Here is a 19,741-nt window from a genome sequence, read left to right as displayed (position 1 = left end):
TGTAAGGATCTTGAACAGAAGACCACACAGTGGGACAGATGGAGGGTAAATCCTCGTCTCTGATTGGCCGTTACAGCTCCCCTCATACGTGTCATTGATCATGTGAGTGCATGACTAAGCTCTTCCTCTCAAATTGTTGTTTTACTACTGATTTAAATTGACTTTTAAGATTAAAAATTAAAAAAAATGATGAATACGTCTCCAGGACTCCAACTGGACTCTACCATCATTATGAGGCTAATAGACTGATAAAGTATTAGACATAATGTTGTGATCATTTTGATGCAATGTAGTCTATTTTTTTAATCATGATTATTTTAGTTTGGACTGAAAGTTTTTGTTTGTGAGTGTGTTTCAATTACACAATTCCTAAATTGCTTATGATTATTATTTGCTACATTTTTATTTGAACTACATTTTTTAAACTTCTAGTTTTGGCCCTCTACGCTAAAACACCGGGGCGTATTGATAAAACTTTCATTTCACATTTAAAGCCTGTAGACAGTCAAACGAGGGAGGGATGGGATGTGAGAGACAGAGAGATAGAAAGAGAGAAAGCAAGAGAGACGGCAAGAGAGACTTGAAACAGGAGCGACGCCATGAGGGAAGAGAGACAGACACACAGGGAGATCAAGATTTTGTCCCAAAAACATGCTCTTAAAGCTACAGCGTGCAAAAGTCTGCCTCTTGGTGACAATATTATCATAACAAACCCATACATGAATGCATTACCCTTCGTTAATATGAAAACAACAACAACAACAACAATAAGAAGAACAATAATGAAGTCAAATCAGATAATGGTACATGTCGCCTTCATTTGAACCACTTCCTTAAACATTAAGGAACTGAGCTGTAGGAAGATCCACCAGGAGACTGCTGGACAGACGTAAGCTCCTCCCACTTCAGGAAGTAGCAGTCCCAGATAGTCTCAGCCTTGTCCAACTTTTATGTGCTTGATGTACGTATGTGTGTGTGTGTGTGTGTGTGTGTGTGTGTGTGTGTGTGTGTGTGTGTGTGTTTGTGTGAGAGAGAGAGAACATTGATGGGTATAGTGAAGTGTTTGTGTATAAGAGAGAAAGAGGAAGCAGGCTGATAATAGAAATTAATTGCAGGATTTGTTTGTGTGTGTGTGTGTGTGTGTGTGTGTGTGTGTGTGTGTGTGTGTGTGTGTGTGTGTGTGTGTGTGTGTGTGCGTGCGCGTGTGAATTCAGAGCCGCTCTTTGGTGGGTATCCAGATGTAAGGACCGGACTGCTCCTCGATAATCTGCTTCACCTGTGAATACACTTCCTCTAGAGACGAGCCCTGGACTATAGCTGCAGAGATAAAGACAGTTGTAAAAATGAATGACTATGATATTTCTGTCCAAAGAACAATTACACAACTAGAAGAACACTCAGAGAACACACGTCTCCACCAGGCTCCGTGCGCAAAAATATAACTAAATATAATATAATTTGTGTAATTATACTGATGGACAAACAAAACCCAGCTCTAATCAAATTACTTCCTTGGTGGAGGTGATGAATCATTCTTTCACAGCATTTGAGTCATGGTAAGATGTACTTATGCAAATCTTTACAGGTTATAAACTTTTCTCAGAACACTTTAATATTTGTGTGGGTGTGTGTGTGGGTGTGTGTGTGGGTGTGTGTGTGTGCTTTCTCATGACGAACCAGTAAAATACTCTGTGAACTCCAGCTCCAGTTTGACAGCTCGGTCGAATGTCTTCCTCGCCTGCTCCTCAGTGAGACGCTTGTTCATCTCTCTGGAGAGAGAGAAAAAAAGTTTCAACTGGACAAAGACATTTTAAAATAAATTTTAAATGAACATGAACAAATTTGTTCTTTATCCACTTTATCGGATTTATTCAGCCCTCAATTTAGTTGCAGGCCATAGATATACTTGCTCCTAACTATGTTGTTCAGGTGGACGTGATGCCTGCCATGCCTATCCTGCATCGGTTTGGAACGTTGGTTTTGCACATCCTCAGAAATGAAACGCTAAACCGACACAAGTTGCAAAACTCACACGAACAGCAGAGGGATTGTAGGGGCAGAGGGGGCGGGAAAAGAATGACGCAACGTTTTGAAAAGAAATGCCTGCACTCACCTGTACGACATGTCTGTACGACATATGTATGTATGTATGCAACTGCTGCTCTGTCACAAACATAATTGTCAGCAAAGCCGGCATGTGTTCATTACCGTTTAATTAGTTGATGGGAAAACCTGCAAAACTAAACTGAAACAACTCACAGACCCCCGTTATCAGACACCTGAGCACTTTTTAAATTCCTGAGACCGTTTTTGAACAAAATAGCGTCCACGAACTGCTTACAGTTCCTGTGTCTACAGCCATACTTCTGCTACTTTAGGGTTTTAAAACAATTCAAATGGTGTAGTTTTACGTCTGGTGCTCCCTCTCGTGGAATCCTCCAGTAACATGCAACATTGGTAGGCAAGTAAGTGAATAAGCACCTTCCATACGGTTAGTGGTATGGACATGGACGTGTGCTTAAAAAGCAGGTATATCTTGGGCCTTGCAGATAGGAAGTAAAGCCTGATGGCCAGATTTGACATCTAATGTGCAACTTTTCTCAGCCAGGTTAGCGTGTGCTGCCGTGAATCACTTACAAAATGTTGTCGACATTGCGTGGTCTAATGAAGATAGCGATGGGATGGAGGCCTGCCAGCTGCAGACGTTTTATCGCGTTCCCTGATACGTCCAGTATACAGTGTTTGCCCTGAGGGGGAGAGCGAGAGAGAGAGAGAGAAAAACGATGAGGTAACTGTTCTGTCTGATCACTGCAATTTCTCTGCTTCCTCTGTAGTCCGTTACATCTCCTCATATTCTCTCTGCCGCTCATCATATTTTTCTTGCTCACCTTGTCAGCGACTTCTCTAACAGACTGTATGCTGGTTCCGTACAAATGATTGTTATACTGTCCGGCCTCGATGAACTTGTGTTCCTGGATCTCTCGTTCCATAAGCTCTCTGGAGGACATGAAGTGATAATCTCTGCCGTCCACCTCATAGTCTCGTCGCGGCCGCGTAGTGTCTGAGATACGTGCGCGCGCGCACACACACACACACACACACACAAATACACGAATAGTTTGGTTTTTTTATATGTGCAAAGGAAATTCAGTAACTGTTCACACTCGTGATCAGGGGTAGCGTGTGGGTTGAAGAACATCTCACAGCATTTTAGTTTGAAAAAATAAATTCCAAAAATACGGTATAAATATATAAAAGGATGCTAATTCAGCTGCCTTCTCATCTCTTACTTCTTTGATTGGGTGAAAAAAACTTTCATGTTTTGAGTTTGAACTTATAGAAGAGAATGACCTTTTAATTTTTTATCCACAGCCTCTCTTTGACCCCCTTTTACACTTTTCATTTTCCTGTCAAACTAACTTTGTACAGCGGGTTTAAGCTCCACTGATCGCTCTTCCTGTCATCAAGTTTTCATTCTGATGAAGCTAAACATCAACTCCATAAAAATGTACATAAAACTATACGACTAAAGATTTAACTGATGCCAGTGTTCATGTCAGCATCATAAAAACATCTGACGCGGCCACTTGTCGAGTGTCAGTGTCTTTCAGAGGTCACATGCGTTCTGGAGTACAGGGACTCACGTGGGACGCAGGAGCCAACCTTGTCAGGGAACTCAGAGATGAGGTCATCGTTGACTCGGTCTTTCATCGGTCCGAGGATGATGACAGGCCGTGTGTAATTCACTGGGACATAAAGAGAAAAACTGCTTGATACCCAGTTTGAGTTGAGCGATGACAACATTTAAATATCCATAACAACAATCTAGCCCCTGAGATTAGTTACCTTTTACTTTCAGCTTTATTGATTCCACTGAATTTAATCAAAATCTACAATTACCGGTAAATTACATCTGAATTTAGTTTCTTTGTACGAATGAATACACATTAAAAATATCAAACGATCCTACATATCCCCTCAGCTGAACAACCACCGGTGCTGCTGTCTTGGTTTGATCTCGCTGCTTTCAACTGCTTCTGATGCAGCCATTTTACAGTGAAGAAGCTTTGACGGAGTGCCTGCCAGCAGCACAGCGCAAACAAGGAGTCAGATATTTTCTCTGGAGGATTCGTAGAATAACAGCAAGAAAAGGTGAGTGGATATTATACTTGGCTACAAATAAATGCTAATGTTGCTACGTGTTTGCTTGTAAATGATCAATGGGTTGCTGGCATGCTAACATTACGACTTTATGAGTTGATGCAAGCAGTGCGTTCACAGCTTGTTTTGTTGCCCCAAAGATGCCAGAGACATGTAGAATTCATGACTCATCCATTCATTCATCCATCCATCCATTTCCCTCTGCTTATCATTGTATTAAGGGTCGGGGTGGGGATGCTGGAGCCTATCCCAGCAGCCTTCGGGCAAGAGGCAGGGTTCACCCTGGACAGGTCACCAGTCCATCGCAGGACCAACACATATAAACAGACAACCATTCACACTCACAGTCACACCTACGGTCAATTTAGAGTATCAATCAGCCTCGTCCCCTCTTGATGTCTTTGGACTGTGGGAGGAAGCTGGAGTACCAGAGAGAACCCACGCAGGAACAGGGAGAACATGGAGACTCCACACAGAAAGATCCCGTGCTCGAGCCGGGGCTGGAACCCAGAACCCTCTTGCTGTGAGGTGACAGTGCGGACCACTGCACCACCGAAACTGACTCATCCTCTTATCAAATGTTCTGCATGCTCCAGCTTAATCAGACTCCTCAGGTATGATGTGCACTACCATGCACATCAGACTGATGCACTAATGATATCTGGGATCTTTGGAACATCTGGGAAATAAAATCTCAGTGTGTTTGGCTCCAAATCGTGAGCTAATGATGACCACCAGGGAGTTCCAGTGGGTTGAGATGTAAAAGTAAGATCACTACTGTGTGTTTAAAGAAATGGAAAGTGGGATAGGAGTGAAACACGGACCTTCCTGTTGCATGACTGGTTGGTAGGTGAGGAAGGTCTCCTCCTGGCCAGCTGATTGGATACACAGAGGTCATGGACACATTTAGAGCTGCAGTGAGTACTAACAAAAACACACACCCCTACCATTCTCTACTTCTGGATTAGTGTTGGACTTCTTCAACAGCTGTGGAAAACAGGTTGGAGAAGCAGGGACACAAACACACACACACACACACACACACACACACACACTCACTCACACACACACACACACAGACACGAACAAACAGAAACACATGCACATTGGAACACAACAACCCAATAACCCCACCACAGCACTACACGTGTACATGAACATATACTGTACATGTACAACACACCCACAAGCACACACAAGTAAAACACACCCGTACATAAAATAAAAATAAGAATTAAAGCTGCAAGCAGTGTTGTTAGGGCCTGAGCCCCCGCGCGGCCTACGGCCGCATCCTTGACACCAGCCCGAATCCATCGGTGTAATGGGCAAATCCCTAGGCCTTGTAGTTTAGGAGATACGAGCCTCAGTTCGCTGCACAGTGCGAGTGCAGAGTTGAGAGCTGGCCCTTTAAGAACCCCTCCCCCGCTGCACTTTCTCTGATCTGTGCTAGAGTGGAGAGAGTGAAGGATTAACAGAATTGTAGTGTGTAAAAGCTGAATAAGTCAGCATACGTTGGTCAAAAGTAACACAGCCTGACAAAAGTAACCCAGAGTTACAAAAGTAACTCTGGGTCCGGTGCAATGTGGTTTGGGTGGCAGTTTCAGGCGGGTGCCTTGGCTGTCTGAACCACAGACATGGAAGCTGGCTTTTGGGACATGGAACGTTACCTCTCTGGTGGGGAAGGAGCTGGAGCTGGTGGTTACCGGCTAGCGTTACCGGCTAGATATAGTCGGCCTCACCTCGACACATAGCTCTGGGTCCGGAACCCGAGTCCTTGAGAGGGGTTGGACTTTCTCTTTTGCTGGAGTTGCTCCGGGTGAGAGGCGGAGGGCGGGGGTGGGCTTTTTGGTTGCCCCTCGACTCTCTGCCTGTACGTTGGGGTTTACCCCCGTGGACGAAAGGGTTGCTTCCCTGCGCCTTCGGGTCGGGGAACGGGTCCTGACTGTGGTCTGCGCATATGTGCCGAACACCAGTTCAGAGTACCCACCCTTTTTGGAGTCCTTGGGAAGGGTACTGGATGGTGCCCCGGCTGGGGACTCCATTGTCCTACTGGGAGACTTCAACGCTCACGTGGGCAACGACAGCATGACCTGGAGAGATGTGATTGGGAGGAACGGCAGGCCCGACCTGAACCCGAGTGGTGTTCAGTTATTGCTGTGAGCTGCGGCCGCAAGGCTGCTGGGGCCGGCCGCGGGGGTAATCCTCGAACCCGCTGGTGGACACCAGAGGTGAGGGGAGCTGTCAGGCTGAAGAAGGAGGCTTACAGGGCATGGCTGGCCTGTGGGTCTCCAGAGGCAGCTGACCGGTACCGGCAGGCCAAAGGGTGTGCAGCTGTGGCGGTCGCCAAAGCAAAAACTCGGGCGTGGGAAGAGTTCGGTGAGGCCATGGAGAACAACTATCGGTCGGCTCCAAAAAGGTTCTGGCAAACCGTCCGTCGCCTCAGGGGGGGAAGGCGGCAACTTGCCCACACTGTTTACAGTGGGGGTGGGAGGCTGCTGATGTCAACTGGGGAGATAATTGGGCGGTGGAAGGAATACTTTGAGGAACTCCTCAATCCCACCAGCACGTACTCCGTGGAGGAGAGTCTGGGGAGTGCTTGGGGGGGGGTCGTCCAATCTCCGGGGCAGAAGTCGCCGAGGCAGTTAAACAACTCCGCGGTGGCAGAGCCCCGGGGGTGGATGAGATCCGCCCTGGGTATCTCAAGGCTCTGGATGTAGTGGGGCTGTCTTGGCTGACACGTCTCTGCAACATTGCATGGACATCGGGGGAAGTGCCTTTGGAGTGGCAGAACGGCGTGGTGGTCCCTGTCTTTAAGAAAGGGGACCAGAGGGTGTGTTCCAACTATCGGGGGATCACACTTCTCAGCCTCCCTGGTAAGGTCTACGCCAGGGTACTGGGGAGGAGGGTCAGGGCGATAGTCGAACCTCAGATTGAGGAGGAGCAGTGTGGTTTTCGTCCTGGCCGTGGAACCATGGATCAGCTCTTCACCCGCGCTAGGGTGCTGGAGGGGGCATGGGAGTTTGCCCAACCAGTCCACATGTGCTTTGTGGACTTGGAGAAGGCTTACGACCGTGTTCCCAGGAGCATTCTGTGGGGGGTACTCCGGGAGTACGGGGTGGATGGCCCTTTACAAAGGGCCATTCGGTCATTCTACCGGAGGAGTGAGAGTCTGGTCCGTGTGGCTGGTAGTAAGTCGGACTTGTTCCCAGTGAGGGTTGGACTCCGCCAAGGCTGCCCTTTGTCACCGGTTCTGTTCATAACTTTTATGGACAGAATTTCTAGGCGCAGCCGGGTGGTGGAGGGGGTTGAGTTTGGTGGCGGGAGGATGTCGTCTTTGCTGTTTGCGGATGACGTAGTCCTCTTAGCGCCATCGGGCCACGACCTCCAGCTCTTGCTGGGACAGTTTGCAGCCGAATGTGAAGCGGCTGGGATGAGAATCAGCACCTCCAAGTCTGAGGCCATGGTCCTCAGCCGGAAAAGGGTGGTTTGCCCACTCCGGGTCGGGGGCGAGGTCTTACCTCAGGTGGAGGAGTTTAAGTATCTCGGGGTCTTGTTCACAAGTGAGGGTAAGATGGAGCGGGAGATTGACAGGCGGATTGGGGCGGCTTCTGCAGTCTTGCGGTTGCTAAACCAGTCTGTTGTGGTGAAGAGGGAGCTTAGCCAAAAGGCGAGGCTCTCGATTTACCGGTCAATCTACGTTCCAATCCTCACCTATGGTCATGAGCTTTGGGTAATGACCGAAAGAACAAGATTGCGAATACAAGCGGCCGAAATGAGTTTCCTCCGCAGGGTGGCTGGGCTCTCCCTTAGAAATAGGGTGAGAAGCTCAGTCATTCGGGAGGGACTCAGAGTAGAACCGCTGCTCCTCCATGTTGAGAGGAGCCAGTTGAGGTGGTTCGGGCATCTGGTGAGGATGCCTCCTGGGCGCCTCCCTCTGGAGGTTTTCCAGGCATGTCCAACTGGGAGGAGGCCTCGAGGCCGACCCAGGACACGGTGGAGGGATTATATCTCTCGGCTGGCCTGGGAACGCCTCGGGATCCTCCCGGAAGAGCTGGTTGAAGTGGTTGGGGAGAGGGCAGTCTGGGCTTCCTTGCTGAGACTGCTGCCCCCGCGACCCGGACCCACCGGATGAAGCGGAGGACGACGAAGACGAAGACGTGAGAAGCATTTGTTTGACAGTATGTACCCTGAGAGGACATGCTCTCCCCATAGACTTCCATTGTAAGGCGAAAAGTGTCTCCCCCACATTGAGGGCTTATAAAATCCAAACCGAGTGAGTAGTATATTAACCTTTAACAATTTTTAATCAGCACAGTTGGGACAGTAATGTGTGAAAGTTTGGAAGCGATACCATGAACGCCCTCGGAGGAGATAGCGTTTGTTTGGGGTGCAAAATTGTCCAAAATTAGACATTTGTGTCCAAATTGTGGACATCCTGTTAGAGTTAGGTCAGGGGTGTGAGTGTATGATTTGTCCGTGTTGCTGAGACGAATAAAACGGTGTTGGTCCCATGTCTGTAGGACATTCCTACAGGCTGTGGCGTGGTTTTTTGTGTATGTAGGTGGCGCTATTGAGTAGAGCGCCTCTTTTTTTTTAATTATTGAATTTTTCGCTGCACCCAATGTGCGTACCAAATTTGGTGAGTTTTCCAGCATGTTTAGGGGGTCAAATTAACTTTTGAAGTGGCGAGTGTGCCAAGCAAACATAATAGGGTCTTCGCCAGAAGTACCTTCTGGCTCAGGCCCTAATTAAAGCTGCAAGCAGCATTGTTAGGGCCTGAGCCCCCGCCTTAACGCCAGCCCAAATCGGAAAATCCAACGGAGTGCAATGATGTTCTCTCTGTATGATTACGTGTCATGAAGGAAGGGCTGGTGTAACTCAGTATTTGGGTTTACGTTGGGCCCCTGGGATTTCTTAGATGTCAGGGCTCTCAAGTTTGCATGGTAACTTGGAGTGAGATGCATGACAGCGGTGTGCTGTATTGATAGACGCCAACTTCTCAGAGCAAGAGCTAAATGTTGAATTCATGCTATGTACTGATATACAAATGTACCATTGGTCTCAAAAAAGCATAAAATATGGCAACACTCTGTCAGAAAGGACCAACCTCTCCCCTGAACAGGTGTGTGACATCCTTGACCTTTGCCTCAGCACCACTTACTTCCAGTACAACAACGGTTTCTACAGACAAAAACACGGCTGTGCCATGGGATCACCCGTGTCTCCTATTGTAGCTAACCTGTATATGGAGGAGATGGAGAGTGTGGCACTGAGGACCTTCAGTGGCCACTCACTGAGGCACTGGTTCAGATATGTGGATGACACATGGGTCACCATCAGGAAGGGTGAAGTGGAACCTTTCACAAAACAACTTAACTCTGTGGATAAAAACATCCAGTTTACAAGAGAGGATGTCAAAGACAACTGCCTGGCGTTTCTAGATTGCATTGTAAGCATTGAAACTAACGGGGAACTCAACATTGGTGTCTACAGGAAACCCACCCACACGGATCAGTACCTCCTGTTTGATTCACACCACCCGCTGGAACACAAACTGGGGGTCATCCATCCTCTAAAACACAGAGCGCAGAACATCCCATCTGAGGCAAATGGGAAACAAAGGGAACACAAAGATATTCACTCTGCTCTTCAAACTTGTGGTTATCCTAACTGGGCTTTTATCAAAACAGCTAGAAAGCCCAGGGTAGATAAGAAAGACGAGCGCCACAGGAAGAGAAACAATATTGTCATCCCCTATGTGGCAGGAGTCTCAGAGAAACTCAGGAGGATCTTTAACACCCACCAGATCCCAGTACAATTCAAGCCCTGCAACACTCTGGGGCAGAAGCTTGTGCATCCCAAGGACAAAATTCCGAGGGAGAAACAAAGCAACGTAGTGTACGCAGTGCAGTGCAATGAGGAGTGCTCTGACTTGTACATTGGGGAAACTAAGCAGCCACTACAGAAATGCATGGCACAACACAGAAGGGCCATCACCACAGGCCAGGAATCAGCGGTCCACCTCCATCTCAAGGAGAAGGGGCACTCCTTTGATGACCACAAGGTACGCGTTCTAGCTAGAGAAGACAGGTGGTTTGAGAGAGGTGTGAAGGAAGCCATTCATGTCAAACTAGAACGGCCATCTTTGAATAGAGGAGGAGGCCTCAGACATCACTTGTCTCCCACTTACAATGCTGTGTTTAGATCCCTCCCAAGGAGGAGCAGTCGTCGTTCTCACCTGCAGCCAGGTGACCCCAACGACCCTCCCGAGAGGGCTGGGAGAGGTAACGACAGCCCAGCCAGGCCAACGACTCTCACTGACACCTGACAAGTCATTGGTTTCGGGTCGTATGACCAGTTGTTTTTCATTTTTTGCCACCACCCTCCTGGTAGATATAGAGCTGATATTCCCCACCAGGATTCAGAACTGAAGAGGCCTCTTGGATGAGAGGCGAAATGTCTTCTACTCACACGAGGTTAGTCCAGTTGCCATTTTTTATGCTTTTTTGAGACTTACCATGACCTGGATGACTGAGAATATCCACAGATATAACTGTACCATTGCCGAACATCAGCCCCCTCTGCACTTGTGGGTGAGGATTGTTAGAAATAATCAGAATGTAAAGGGGAAAAGGGAAGGAGAGTTGTTCAGATGCTGTTACTGCACACAGCCTGGAGTGTTGGCCAGGACACAGCTTCAAGGTCTGGATGTTCAGTGGGAGGAAGCACACAAGGAGGAGGAGGCAAGGACAAGGCAGCAAGTTCTACAATTATACAATTTCATTTAGCAGACGCTTTTGTCCAAAGTTGCTCTGTCCACTCTTCATTACAGCAGATAGGGAACAAACTGTATATGGTGCTACTCTGACAACGGCAGTCAACAGTAGAACAAGTGATGCGGTATCGCAGCAACGAGTACATGCTGCAACTCCGTGACCGTGCCCACGTGGCTGAATTTGCATTGGTGGAAATCTGCCCGCTAACTTGCTGAGCAGATGAGCAACATGAGAGCCGCACTTCAGTTCCACTTCACCATCAGCTCCAAATGTCTTTAACATGCCAGTGACTGGATCTGGAGCGAGAATCTCTCAGAGGCCGTCCCTTCGCCACGCCTGATGTTGGGTGAGTCCAGTACTGGGGTAGTTCGCTTCAGCACTATTCAGAGCCATCATGGTGTCAGTAAACGACCTTAGCCCAGCTAACAGCCCAGATCAGGCGGGCTGCTGTGGTAGAGTAGCTGCTGGAGGCTGAGGAGGGTGGCTAACCCTGATGGGCTTCAGGCTCTGAATCGCTGGAGTCTCAGTTTTCATTTCTTGTAGTGCACCCATTACTTTGTTGAGGTGCTCGATCACGTGTTGGTTGCTGCTTTCGTCTTTGAAGCATGGTGGCGGTAGTGGGGGGCGATCGTCATCCTCATCACTGTTCATTGTCTCTGGGTTGTTCGCATTGTAGTGACTTGATAAGCTGAGGATGATGATGATGATGTATCTTTAGGATGTTACACAGTTGTTATGCCACTCGTAATTTGGTTTCGTCCAACTCGAAATGATCAGTCTCAGATTATGGCTCATCAATGAGTTCCTACAAATAAAAGAAAACTGTTGAACAGACGCTGAGCTCTGAGGACTCTGAGGATTCAGGTGGAGTCGGCAGTAAGAGAGAGAGACTGCAGGCTCCAGTGGGAGAGGGAAGATGTGATGGGCAGAGGTTGGCGAACCTGTGCATATATCTTCCGTTGTTTGAAATCAAGCAAAGGTTAAAATCGGTTAAGGAAGTCTTTGCCTATAAGACGAGGGATGGAACTGAGAGGAGAACCGTAAACAGGATGGACCAAGCTCATTGGTCCCAGGCAAAAATGAATAAGTGCTTTGGACATCAACATTGTTTCCACGTTTGAGTATGTCCGAACACTAAGAGGACACTTCTGTAACCTCAAGTTCTGGTCAGAGTGTGTGATCAACTGGAATTTGGGAAAGAGGGAGGATGACATGGCGGTGACGTCTGCAGCTGTACCAAGGAGGCCTTCGTACTGAAGCACATTTTCAAGTGTAAGAGGGAGATAGACCTTTGGTGCAACCCTGTTTTACTGAGATTAGCCATGAATTGGCTTCCCCTGGAGGACTGATGAGTCTTCATTCGAGGAAAGGGTGTCTGTGTGCAGATATTCCTCTTTTCTTCTAGGTGCGTCCCTGGGTATAGGGCTAGCAGGTGGTGTGGGGTTGTCGACACTATTTGTCATGATGCTCAGAGCGAGGATGTCAACCTTCTTTTCCTTTGTTGCTCCAGGGCTGCGACCTCCTTCCTCCTTAAACGAGCGAGATCGGAGTTATCTGCTGAGTTACAGTCTTGTGTCGCTCATTTGTCATCCTTCTCTTCGTCAAAGGAATTTTGAGCGTAAAAGTTTAGAGGTTGTTGGTCATGCTGGAATGGCACTTGTCTGTCACGATTCCTGTCATGAGCAGGATGGTTTTCCCATTTGTTAGACTGGGACCTCAACTGTCGTGAGTCAGAAAAATGGTGTCCTCAATCAAGTCTATGGTGGTTCTGATTTCTATCACGCCATGGTGGCCATGATGGTTCACGGCTCTGGCCACATGAGGGCAGGTGGGGTGAGTGTGACGACATGGGCGGAGCCCATGGTTTATGTCCATTTGCTTCTTCCAACACCATTCGTGGTATGTTGGCATCAATGCTCAAGATGGTGGGCTCCGATTCTTTGGCGACAGTCTGCTTATGTTTGGCAAATCCCAGTAAAGCCAGGTCACAAAGTGCTCGGCACGTAAGAGTGCGGGGACAAGCTGAGACACCGAGATGACGACTCGTTGCAGGATGGAGGTTCTGGACAAAGAGAGATTGGAAGTTCAAGTCTTCCTCCATACCTTGTTCATTTTTCTGGCCAAAGAAGGCCTTTCTCAAGCACTGATAATATGCTACAGGGTTTCGTAAACTGTCACAAATGTTTTTGTGTTGGTGAGAGGAAGTATAATAAATGTATCTTGGGTATTTTATCATGTATACATTTTTGTAAGGGGCACTGTAGGGAAGTTTGTTTGATCAACACTGGTTATGGTGGGTTCCTGTCTGTTACTCTGTCCTGGATGAGCAATCAGTGGCACAGGATAAACCATGAAGCCCAACAAAGGATATATTCACTTATTTTCTGTTATAGCCGAAACTGTGGAGGACCAAAACTGCCATAATTAAAAATAAATGAATAAATAATAGTGAAAATAAAAACAAAAATGAAAAAAGCATCCAAAAGCTTGAACACAAAAAAATATATAAATGGAAATAAAACAAAAATAAAAAATATATACATAAATGAGGTACCTTCAGGCTCAGGTCCTAAAAAATAAAAGTAAAAAGAAATACAAAAATAAAAAAACAAGATTCAAATATTAAAAATAAATACAGGACTGAAGTAATCTAGGTTTCTTCGCAGAATTATCTTTGACTTTACTGACTTTACTGTTGATGTGCAGATAATTTCTCCTCACCTTATTTAGGTGCGGCGGCTTGTTTCGTCCTACAGAGCGCACATTCATTTATTCGAGACCTCCCGAGTCCGGGTAGCTTAGCCGGTCTCAGGTAGATCTTTGTCGCTGTCTCTGGGCGTGAGCTCGGATTCCTGGGTATCTTCACAGAAATACTTGCTCACCAAAGTAAGAGGCCTTTGTTCGGTTTGCGCCTCTTTGGGCGCTCATAATGCACACACAGCTCGTTTTAGTATTGCAGCATAGCATGATCCGCCTCACATGGGGCACCACAATATGTAGCGACTCGAAAAGCTGAGGACGACGATGACGACGACGACGACAATGATGTATCTTTAGGATGTTACACAGTTGTTACTCCACTCGTTGTAATTTTGTTTCCTCCAACAAAAAACAATCAGTCTCAGATTAGGGCTCATCAATGACTGCCTTGCGGATCAGTGGCTTGCATACAAATATAAAAACAAGTTGGGACACTTCAAGGAATTTTAATGTAGATTTTATTACAAAAAGAGAACACGTAAAACAGAGTAACAGTTCATGCAAAGCAAGTAAGGCACATGAGGAGGATCGGACATGAGTTATAAGATTTATCTGAGACTGAAGTGGATGGCAAAAGTAGCAGGTGAGAATGTGTGCGGTACAAATGATTAGTCACCTACAAATAAAAGAAAACCATTGAACAGACGTTGAGCAGACTCTGAGGAGTCAGGCGGAGTCGGCAGTAAGAGAGAGAGACAGAGAGACCGCGGGCTGAACAGATGCAGCACTGATCTTTGTTATTGTGACAGCTTGAAAACCAACAGAACCGGCTTACGTTCTCAGCTGGTTTGCTCCCATCGATATACTGTCCCTCTCCAACGAACTGGTGGGAAGACGGCCTCCAAAGCCTCCGTCTCAATGACCATGGCTCCCACTGGGATTCACTGGATGGAGAAGGGAAGCACGTTGGTTCACTACCGTCTGGTCTCAGGCTGCTGGTTGGCTCGACACGATGCTCTTCTCAGGTACAAGGTGGCCCCTCTCTGCTGGTCAGGATGGAGATGCGAGGCTCACGGGAGGTCAACAGTCTAGCGACCGTGAGCCGCGATCGATGACAAAGTCACAAAAATAGAAAATCAAGAATTTACATGCTACGCAGAACGATGCCTCCACAAGTTCAAAAATGAGAGGCACGTTCAACTCCCTGTACCACAAAAGCTTTACTTAAGGAAAAGTTGTTGCAAGGAAAGAAAAGAAGTTCTATGTAAAGTTAAAAAAACAAAAACAAAAATTAAGCAGAATAGAAAAAAGGGGGGAGCTGGACCAGCCGCTGTAGGAGCTCATGCGCCAAGTGAGAGGCACTGGGGAGAGCCCCCGAACCCTGAATCCACGCAACTCAACCTAACTCAACTCTAGTGAAGGTGTCACCAATATTATAGTAAACTGGTCTGCCTGGAGGGAGTGACCTTTGACCTGTGTGGGGCTGTTGGCCAATCAGCACACTTTGCCGTCCAGAATACCACTCGGGCATTAAGTTGTCAAGCAGAGAGAAACTCAATGCCCTGTAGGCAGATCATCCAGACAAGTCAGAGTCAAAGACAGTGAAGATTCTTATTGTGTCCATACACGTGTGTGTGTGTGTGTGTGTGTGTGTGTGTGTGTGTGTGTGTGTGTGTGTGTGATTGAACTTACGCAAGAAGTTCTTTGACCAAGACTTCAGTTACAAGGTGGCATTACTTGATACAGAGTCCAGGTATCACCTGTGGGTGTTGGTTCCTACCCTTGTACTTCATTTAGGTTCCTACCCTTGTACTTCATTTAGGTTCCTACTCTTGTACTTCATTAAGGTTCCTACCCTTGTACTTCATTTAGGTTCCTACCCTTGTACTTCATTTAGGTTCATACCCTTGTACTTCATTTAGGTTCATACCCTTATACTTCATTTAGGTTCCTACCCTTGTACTTCATTTAACAGTGACACAGAACCTTCAATCACATGAACACTCAAATTGACGGAAGCAGTTGGATGCTGGAATGTTAAAACATCTATGGCGTCAGGTAGCTGTCAAAATCATGAGAGCGCAAATACCAACTAAACGAGCACAGGATCAGGAATTGAGGGCATAAAAACATAACATTGAGAGGTCAAAAATAATCTTGTGGCAATTAAAGTTTTGTCTCAGCATGTAAATTGTGACAGAGAGCAGTTGTGAGACGGTGGCGCTGCTCGCTCTCCCTTATAACTTACATGCTCGTTCCCTTCGAGATGTTTTTTCATTCTCGATATTTTTTCCTACCAGAAATACGTCACGGGGGTAAGGCTCGACAAGACGATTGCCGATCAAAGTTCGTCAGCGGAATACGCCTGCTAACGGTCAGCTGTTTAAATCCATTTTTCGTAGGTGGCGGTCATACAACGAACATGCCATTAAACCACATAGAAGAAGAAGTTCGCCGAAGTACACCTGTTAATGGTCAGTGGCAGCAAAACTACCCAGCTCCATGTTTTGATTTGTATTTTAAGTGTTATTGTGAAGTCCTGTTTAGATCAACAGTTGGTAGCAAACAGTCTGAACACAGCGACTGTCTCAGGAAGGTGTGGAGTCACACAAGGAAATTGATTCCAACAGGCGTATTCCACTGACGAAGGGATTTACTCATCCTGAGGAGTGGGATGAAGGAAAAGGGGACGAGTGCACTACAGCACACAGGTTTCATGGCTGGTGGAGTTTGTGTTAACTCACTGTTCCACTTCTGAGCGAACTGCACTTAGTTCTTCCAAATCGCTGACATTCGCTGCCGTGATTCTTGAAGCAGGTGCCACTCACACTTTGAACTCTGTTCTGAAGTCTGCAGGTTATTAGATGGAGTGGTGTGGGGCATGACGGGCATTAGGATGATCACGTGACCTCTCTCCTCCAATGTCTGGATGTAGCTGATGAGCTAGCTGTTCTTCTGGATGCTGCAGCAGGTGGTCTGGTACATAGCTAGCATCTGTTCCTTGGAGGGCAGCGTCCCTGTGCAGCAGCAGGTGTAATGGAGAAGAACACGGAGGGGTGAGGGTGGTCTTCTCGGCTGCTCCCTCCTGGGGAGTCCATGGTGCCAGTGAGCTTCAAGGTTGGGGAAATCAATCTGGCGTTGGGGGCGTGCCCCATAAGCTTCTTACTCATGGACATCCATCTTGTTCTCGATTGAGTTAAGTGTCGATCCGGCTCAAAGGACAGATAATGTGGGTGAGCGTTGTTAGAGATCATCAGAACGTGAACAGGAACAGGGTAGGAGAAAGGTTCAGATGTTGTCGCCACACAGCCTGGAGTGTTGACCAGGACATCGCCTCAAGACCTGGATGTTCAGTAGGAGGAAGGAGGAAGGATGCAGGGAGGAGGAGGCAAGGCTGAGGCAGCAGTTCCTTTGTCCACTCTTTATAACAGCAGATAGGAGCACACACAGGCGTATGTATGATGCGGGTGTGTGTGTGTGTGTGTGTGTGTGTGTGTGTGTGTGTGTCTGTGGTTCTCTTTCACAGATGCACACGGATGGTGAGAGACGGCAGAACGCCACTCTGACAACAGTCTTGTGGTTGTCACGTGAACGTGCAGCCGCAGCAATGACGACACACTGCAACCCCGTGACCACAGCGCCACTCAGCCATGACAGCGCAGACATGAACAATCACTGAGCCTGTTTTACACCGCTGGACAGGACTCTGCTGGAACCGCCTCCACTCCTGTGCTTCAGGAGGAGGAGCAGTCGTCCACCTCAGCAGCTACACAGGCCTCACCTGGTATCAACCCTTCAGGATGAGCTGCCATCAGCTAGCCAGCTAGTTACACATATTTATTTAAATATATAACATCTCTTTATGTATTCATCACGCATATTTTCATTGTGATATGATAAATAAATTCAGCAAAATTTAAATTTTATTGGGTTTAATTGTTGGTTGGGGGCGGGCACCTGGAGGGTGTCGCACCCAAGGAGCAGGTCACTGTAGAACCGCCACTGGTGAGGAGTCAATCCATGATCAGTTTGGAGCCTGTGATTGATTCGTCAATCCTTCTGTCTCTCTGTCTTCCTCTATTCTCTGTCTTTGTCTCTGTCCTGCTCTCCTGCTCTCCCTCCGTCCCCATTGAGCCTGGATCTGCTCCACCTTCCTGCCGGTTAAAAGGAAAGTTTTCGTCACCGCTGTTGCAGGATGTGCTGCTGATGGAGAACTGCTGGGTTTAAATTCATTGAAGGAGGGAGGTACCAGACCTGCTCTACCTGTAAAGTCTCTTGAGAGACCTTTGTTGTGATTTGGTGCTATAGAAATAAAATTGACTTGACTGGACTTGATAGCTGAAGGCTCTGGCTCCCATTCTCCTGTTAGAACTCTAGGAACCAGCAGGAACCCTGCATCCTGGGAGTGAAGGGTTCTAGCTGGATAATAGGGGACTAGGAGCTCTGTCAGGGATGAAGGAGCCTGGTTGTTGAGGACTTTGATGGTAGAAGAAGAATTTTAAATTCTGTTCTGAATCTGACAGGGAGCCATGCAGAGAAGCAGTCCAGGACAGACCTGGTCTCTGCTACCAGTTCTAGTCAACACGGGCAGCAGCGTTCTGCACAAGCTGGAGAGTCTTTAGGGATTTAGTAGTCCAGCCTGGTAGGAGGGAGGTGCAGTAATCCAGCCTGGAAGTGACAAAGGCAGGGACTAGTTTTTCTGCATCTTCTTGAGCCAGGATGTGTCTGAAATTGTAGTCATGATGGTCTTCAGTTGTTAGTGTCTTTTGTATGTTTGGCAGCAGTCAGAACTTCTCCTCCTCTCATCACCAGAAAATAAATGTGTCAGAATTAATCAAATGTTCAGGCACACCTCTGTGCTAACAGTCCACGCTGCTGGAGGAAACGGCTGGGAGATATGCCGTTACAATCAATATTGGGCAGTAAAAAAACTGTACGAGCAGCATTTCAGAGGCCTGAATCAATGGTCTACATTTTGCCTTTGTATTGGTTTAAGGAACGGTCGTCACTATTGCTCAAAAGTCAGTCCAAATTACTGAGATGGATCGCCTTTGACCCTGATTTCAAGCCTGCATGGCCCGACGGGAGGTCTAATCATTAGTATAGAAGGGGAATCCCCTCATACTGTTCAGTTACATCAAACGGAGAACTTGATCATTTTCAAAAATTTCAGTTTACTTCTATTTATATTTATATTTATACGGCACTTTTCATACAAAAATTGCAACACAAAGTGCTTCACAGAAATAAAAGAAACAGGCAACATTAAATACGATATAAAGCAATACAGTAAATGTTAAGAACCCAGCCTTCCCAACCCACATGACCACACACACACACACACACACACACACACACACGCACAACCACACACTGACTGTAAGTACAAACATGGCAGGGCACTGATGCTGGGGCAAGACAAATATTATCTTCTCTAAATATTATTAGCAACCAGTAAGAAGACTGGAACTCAAAGATGGTTGCAAGCCACACCTTTAACAGAGTCGGACTGGATTGATATCGTGACCAGTATCCAAACTATGGAAAGGATGACCTTCTGGTTAAATCTAAGGACTGATAAATATCAGCAGTACTGGGAAAAATAGATGGCTAGATTAATAGATGTCTAGAAGAGATGCTCACTGAGCCATCATGGTACGTGTAAATCCATCTGAATGGGTGGAGAAGTGACTGAGTGTTTTTCCTTTTTTAAAATGTGTGTCTCCCTTCTGTTTCATATTGTTGATGTGTCTTCTATAAGAATGAAAATAAAAACAAAAAGTTTTAAAAAAAGAAAAAGCCAGAAAAGTCACAGGTTGCTTCCTAAACTGTAGTAACATGCTGAGGGTCACGCCCTCACAATCTTTAAAGCTTCAACTTTTCACCTGTGAGTTAGACCTGGAGAAGCCTGTTGGATGAGAGGCTGAACCTCTTCAAGCAAACTGAAACAATCCAGTTGCCTTCAACCCACATCTTCAGAGTTGCCGTGTCCTGAACAGCTGAGCTCAGTCACAGACGTCTCTCTGAACAAACTGAATTTTTCCCTATTTTTATTTGGCAGCTTGTGGAACATGTCTCTACAGCCAGTGGGATGGATCGAAGTC

At 46.9% G+C, this 19,741-nt stretch overlaps 1 protein-coding gene across 1 annotated transcript; it reads right to left on the bottom strand.

Moving 5' to 3' along the window:
• Nucleotides 1-968: 968 nt before the first annotated feature.
• On the bottom strand, nucleotides 969-5,069 carry LOC147249517 (disks large homolog 1-like). The gene is made up of 6 exons (XM_086225200.1): nucleotides 4,986-5,069; nucleotides 3,645-3,746; nucleotides 2,889-3,061; nucleotides 2,638-2,747; nucleotides 1,678-1,769; nucleotides 969-1,317 (listed from the first exon to the last, which is right to left on the bottom strand). The coding sequence occupies exons 1-6, from the start codon at nucleotides 4,996-4,998 to the stop codon at nucleotides 1,211-1,213; spliced, it is 597 nt and encodes a 198-aa protein (XP_086081326.1). The 5' UTR covers nucleotides 4,999-5,069; the 3' UTR covers nucleotides 969-1,210.
• Nucleotides 5,070-19,741: the final 14,672 nt, after the last annotated feature.

This window comes from Aulostomus chinensis, chromosome 14, assembly GCF_037954235.1.
Source record: "Aulostomus chinensis isolate RoL2024-O1b breed Wild chromosome 14, RoL_Achi_v1.0, whole genome shotgun sequence".
Lineage (NCBI taxonomy): Eukaryota > Metazoa > Chordata > Actinopteri > Syngnathiformes > Aulostomidae > Aulostomus > Aulostomus chinensis.
This window is presented reverse-complemented; position numbering and strand designations above follow the sequence as displayed.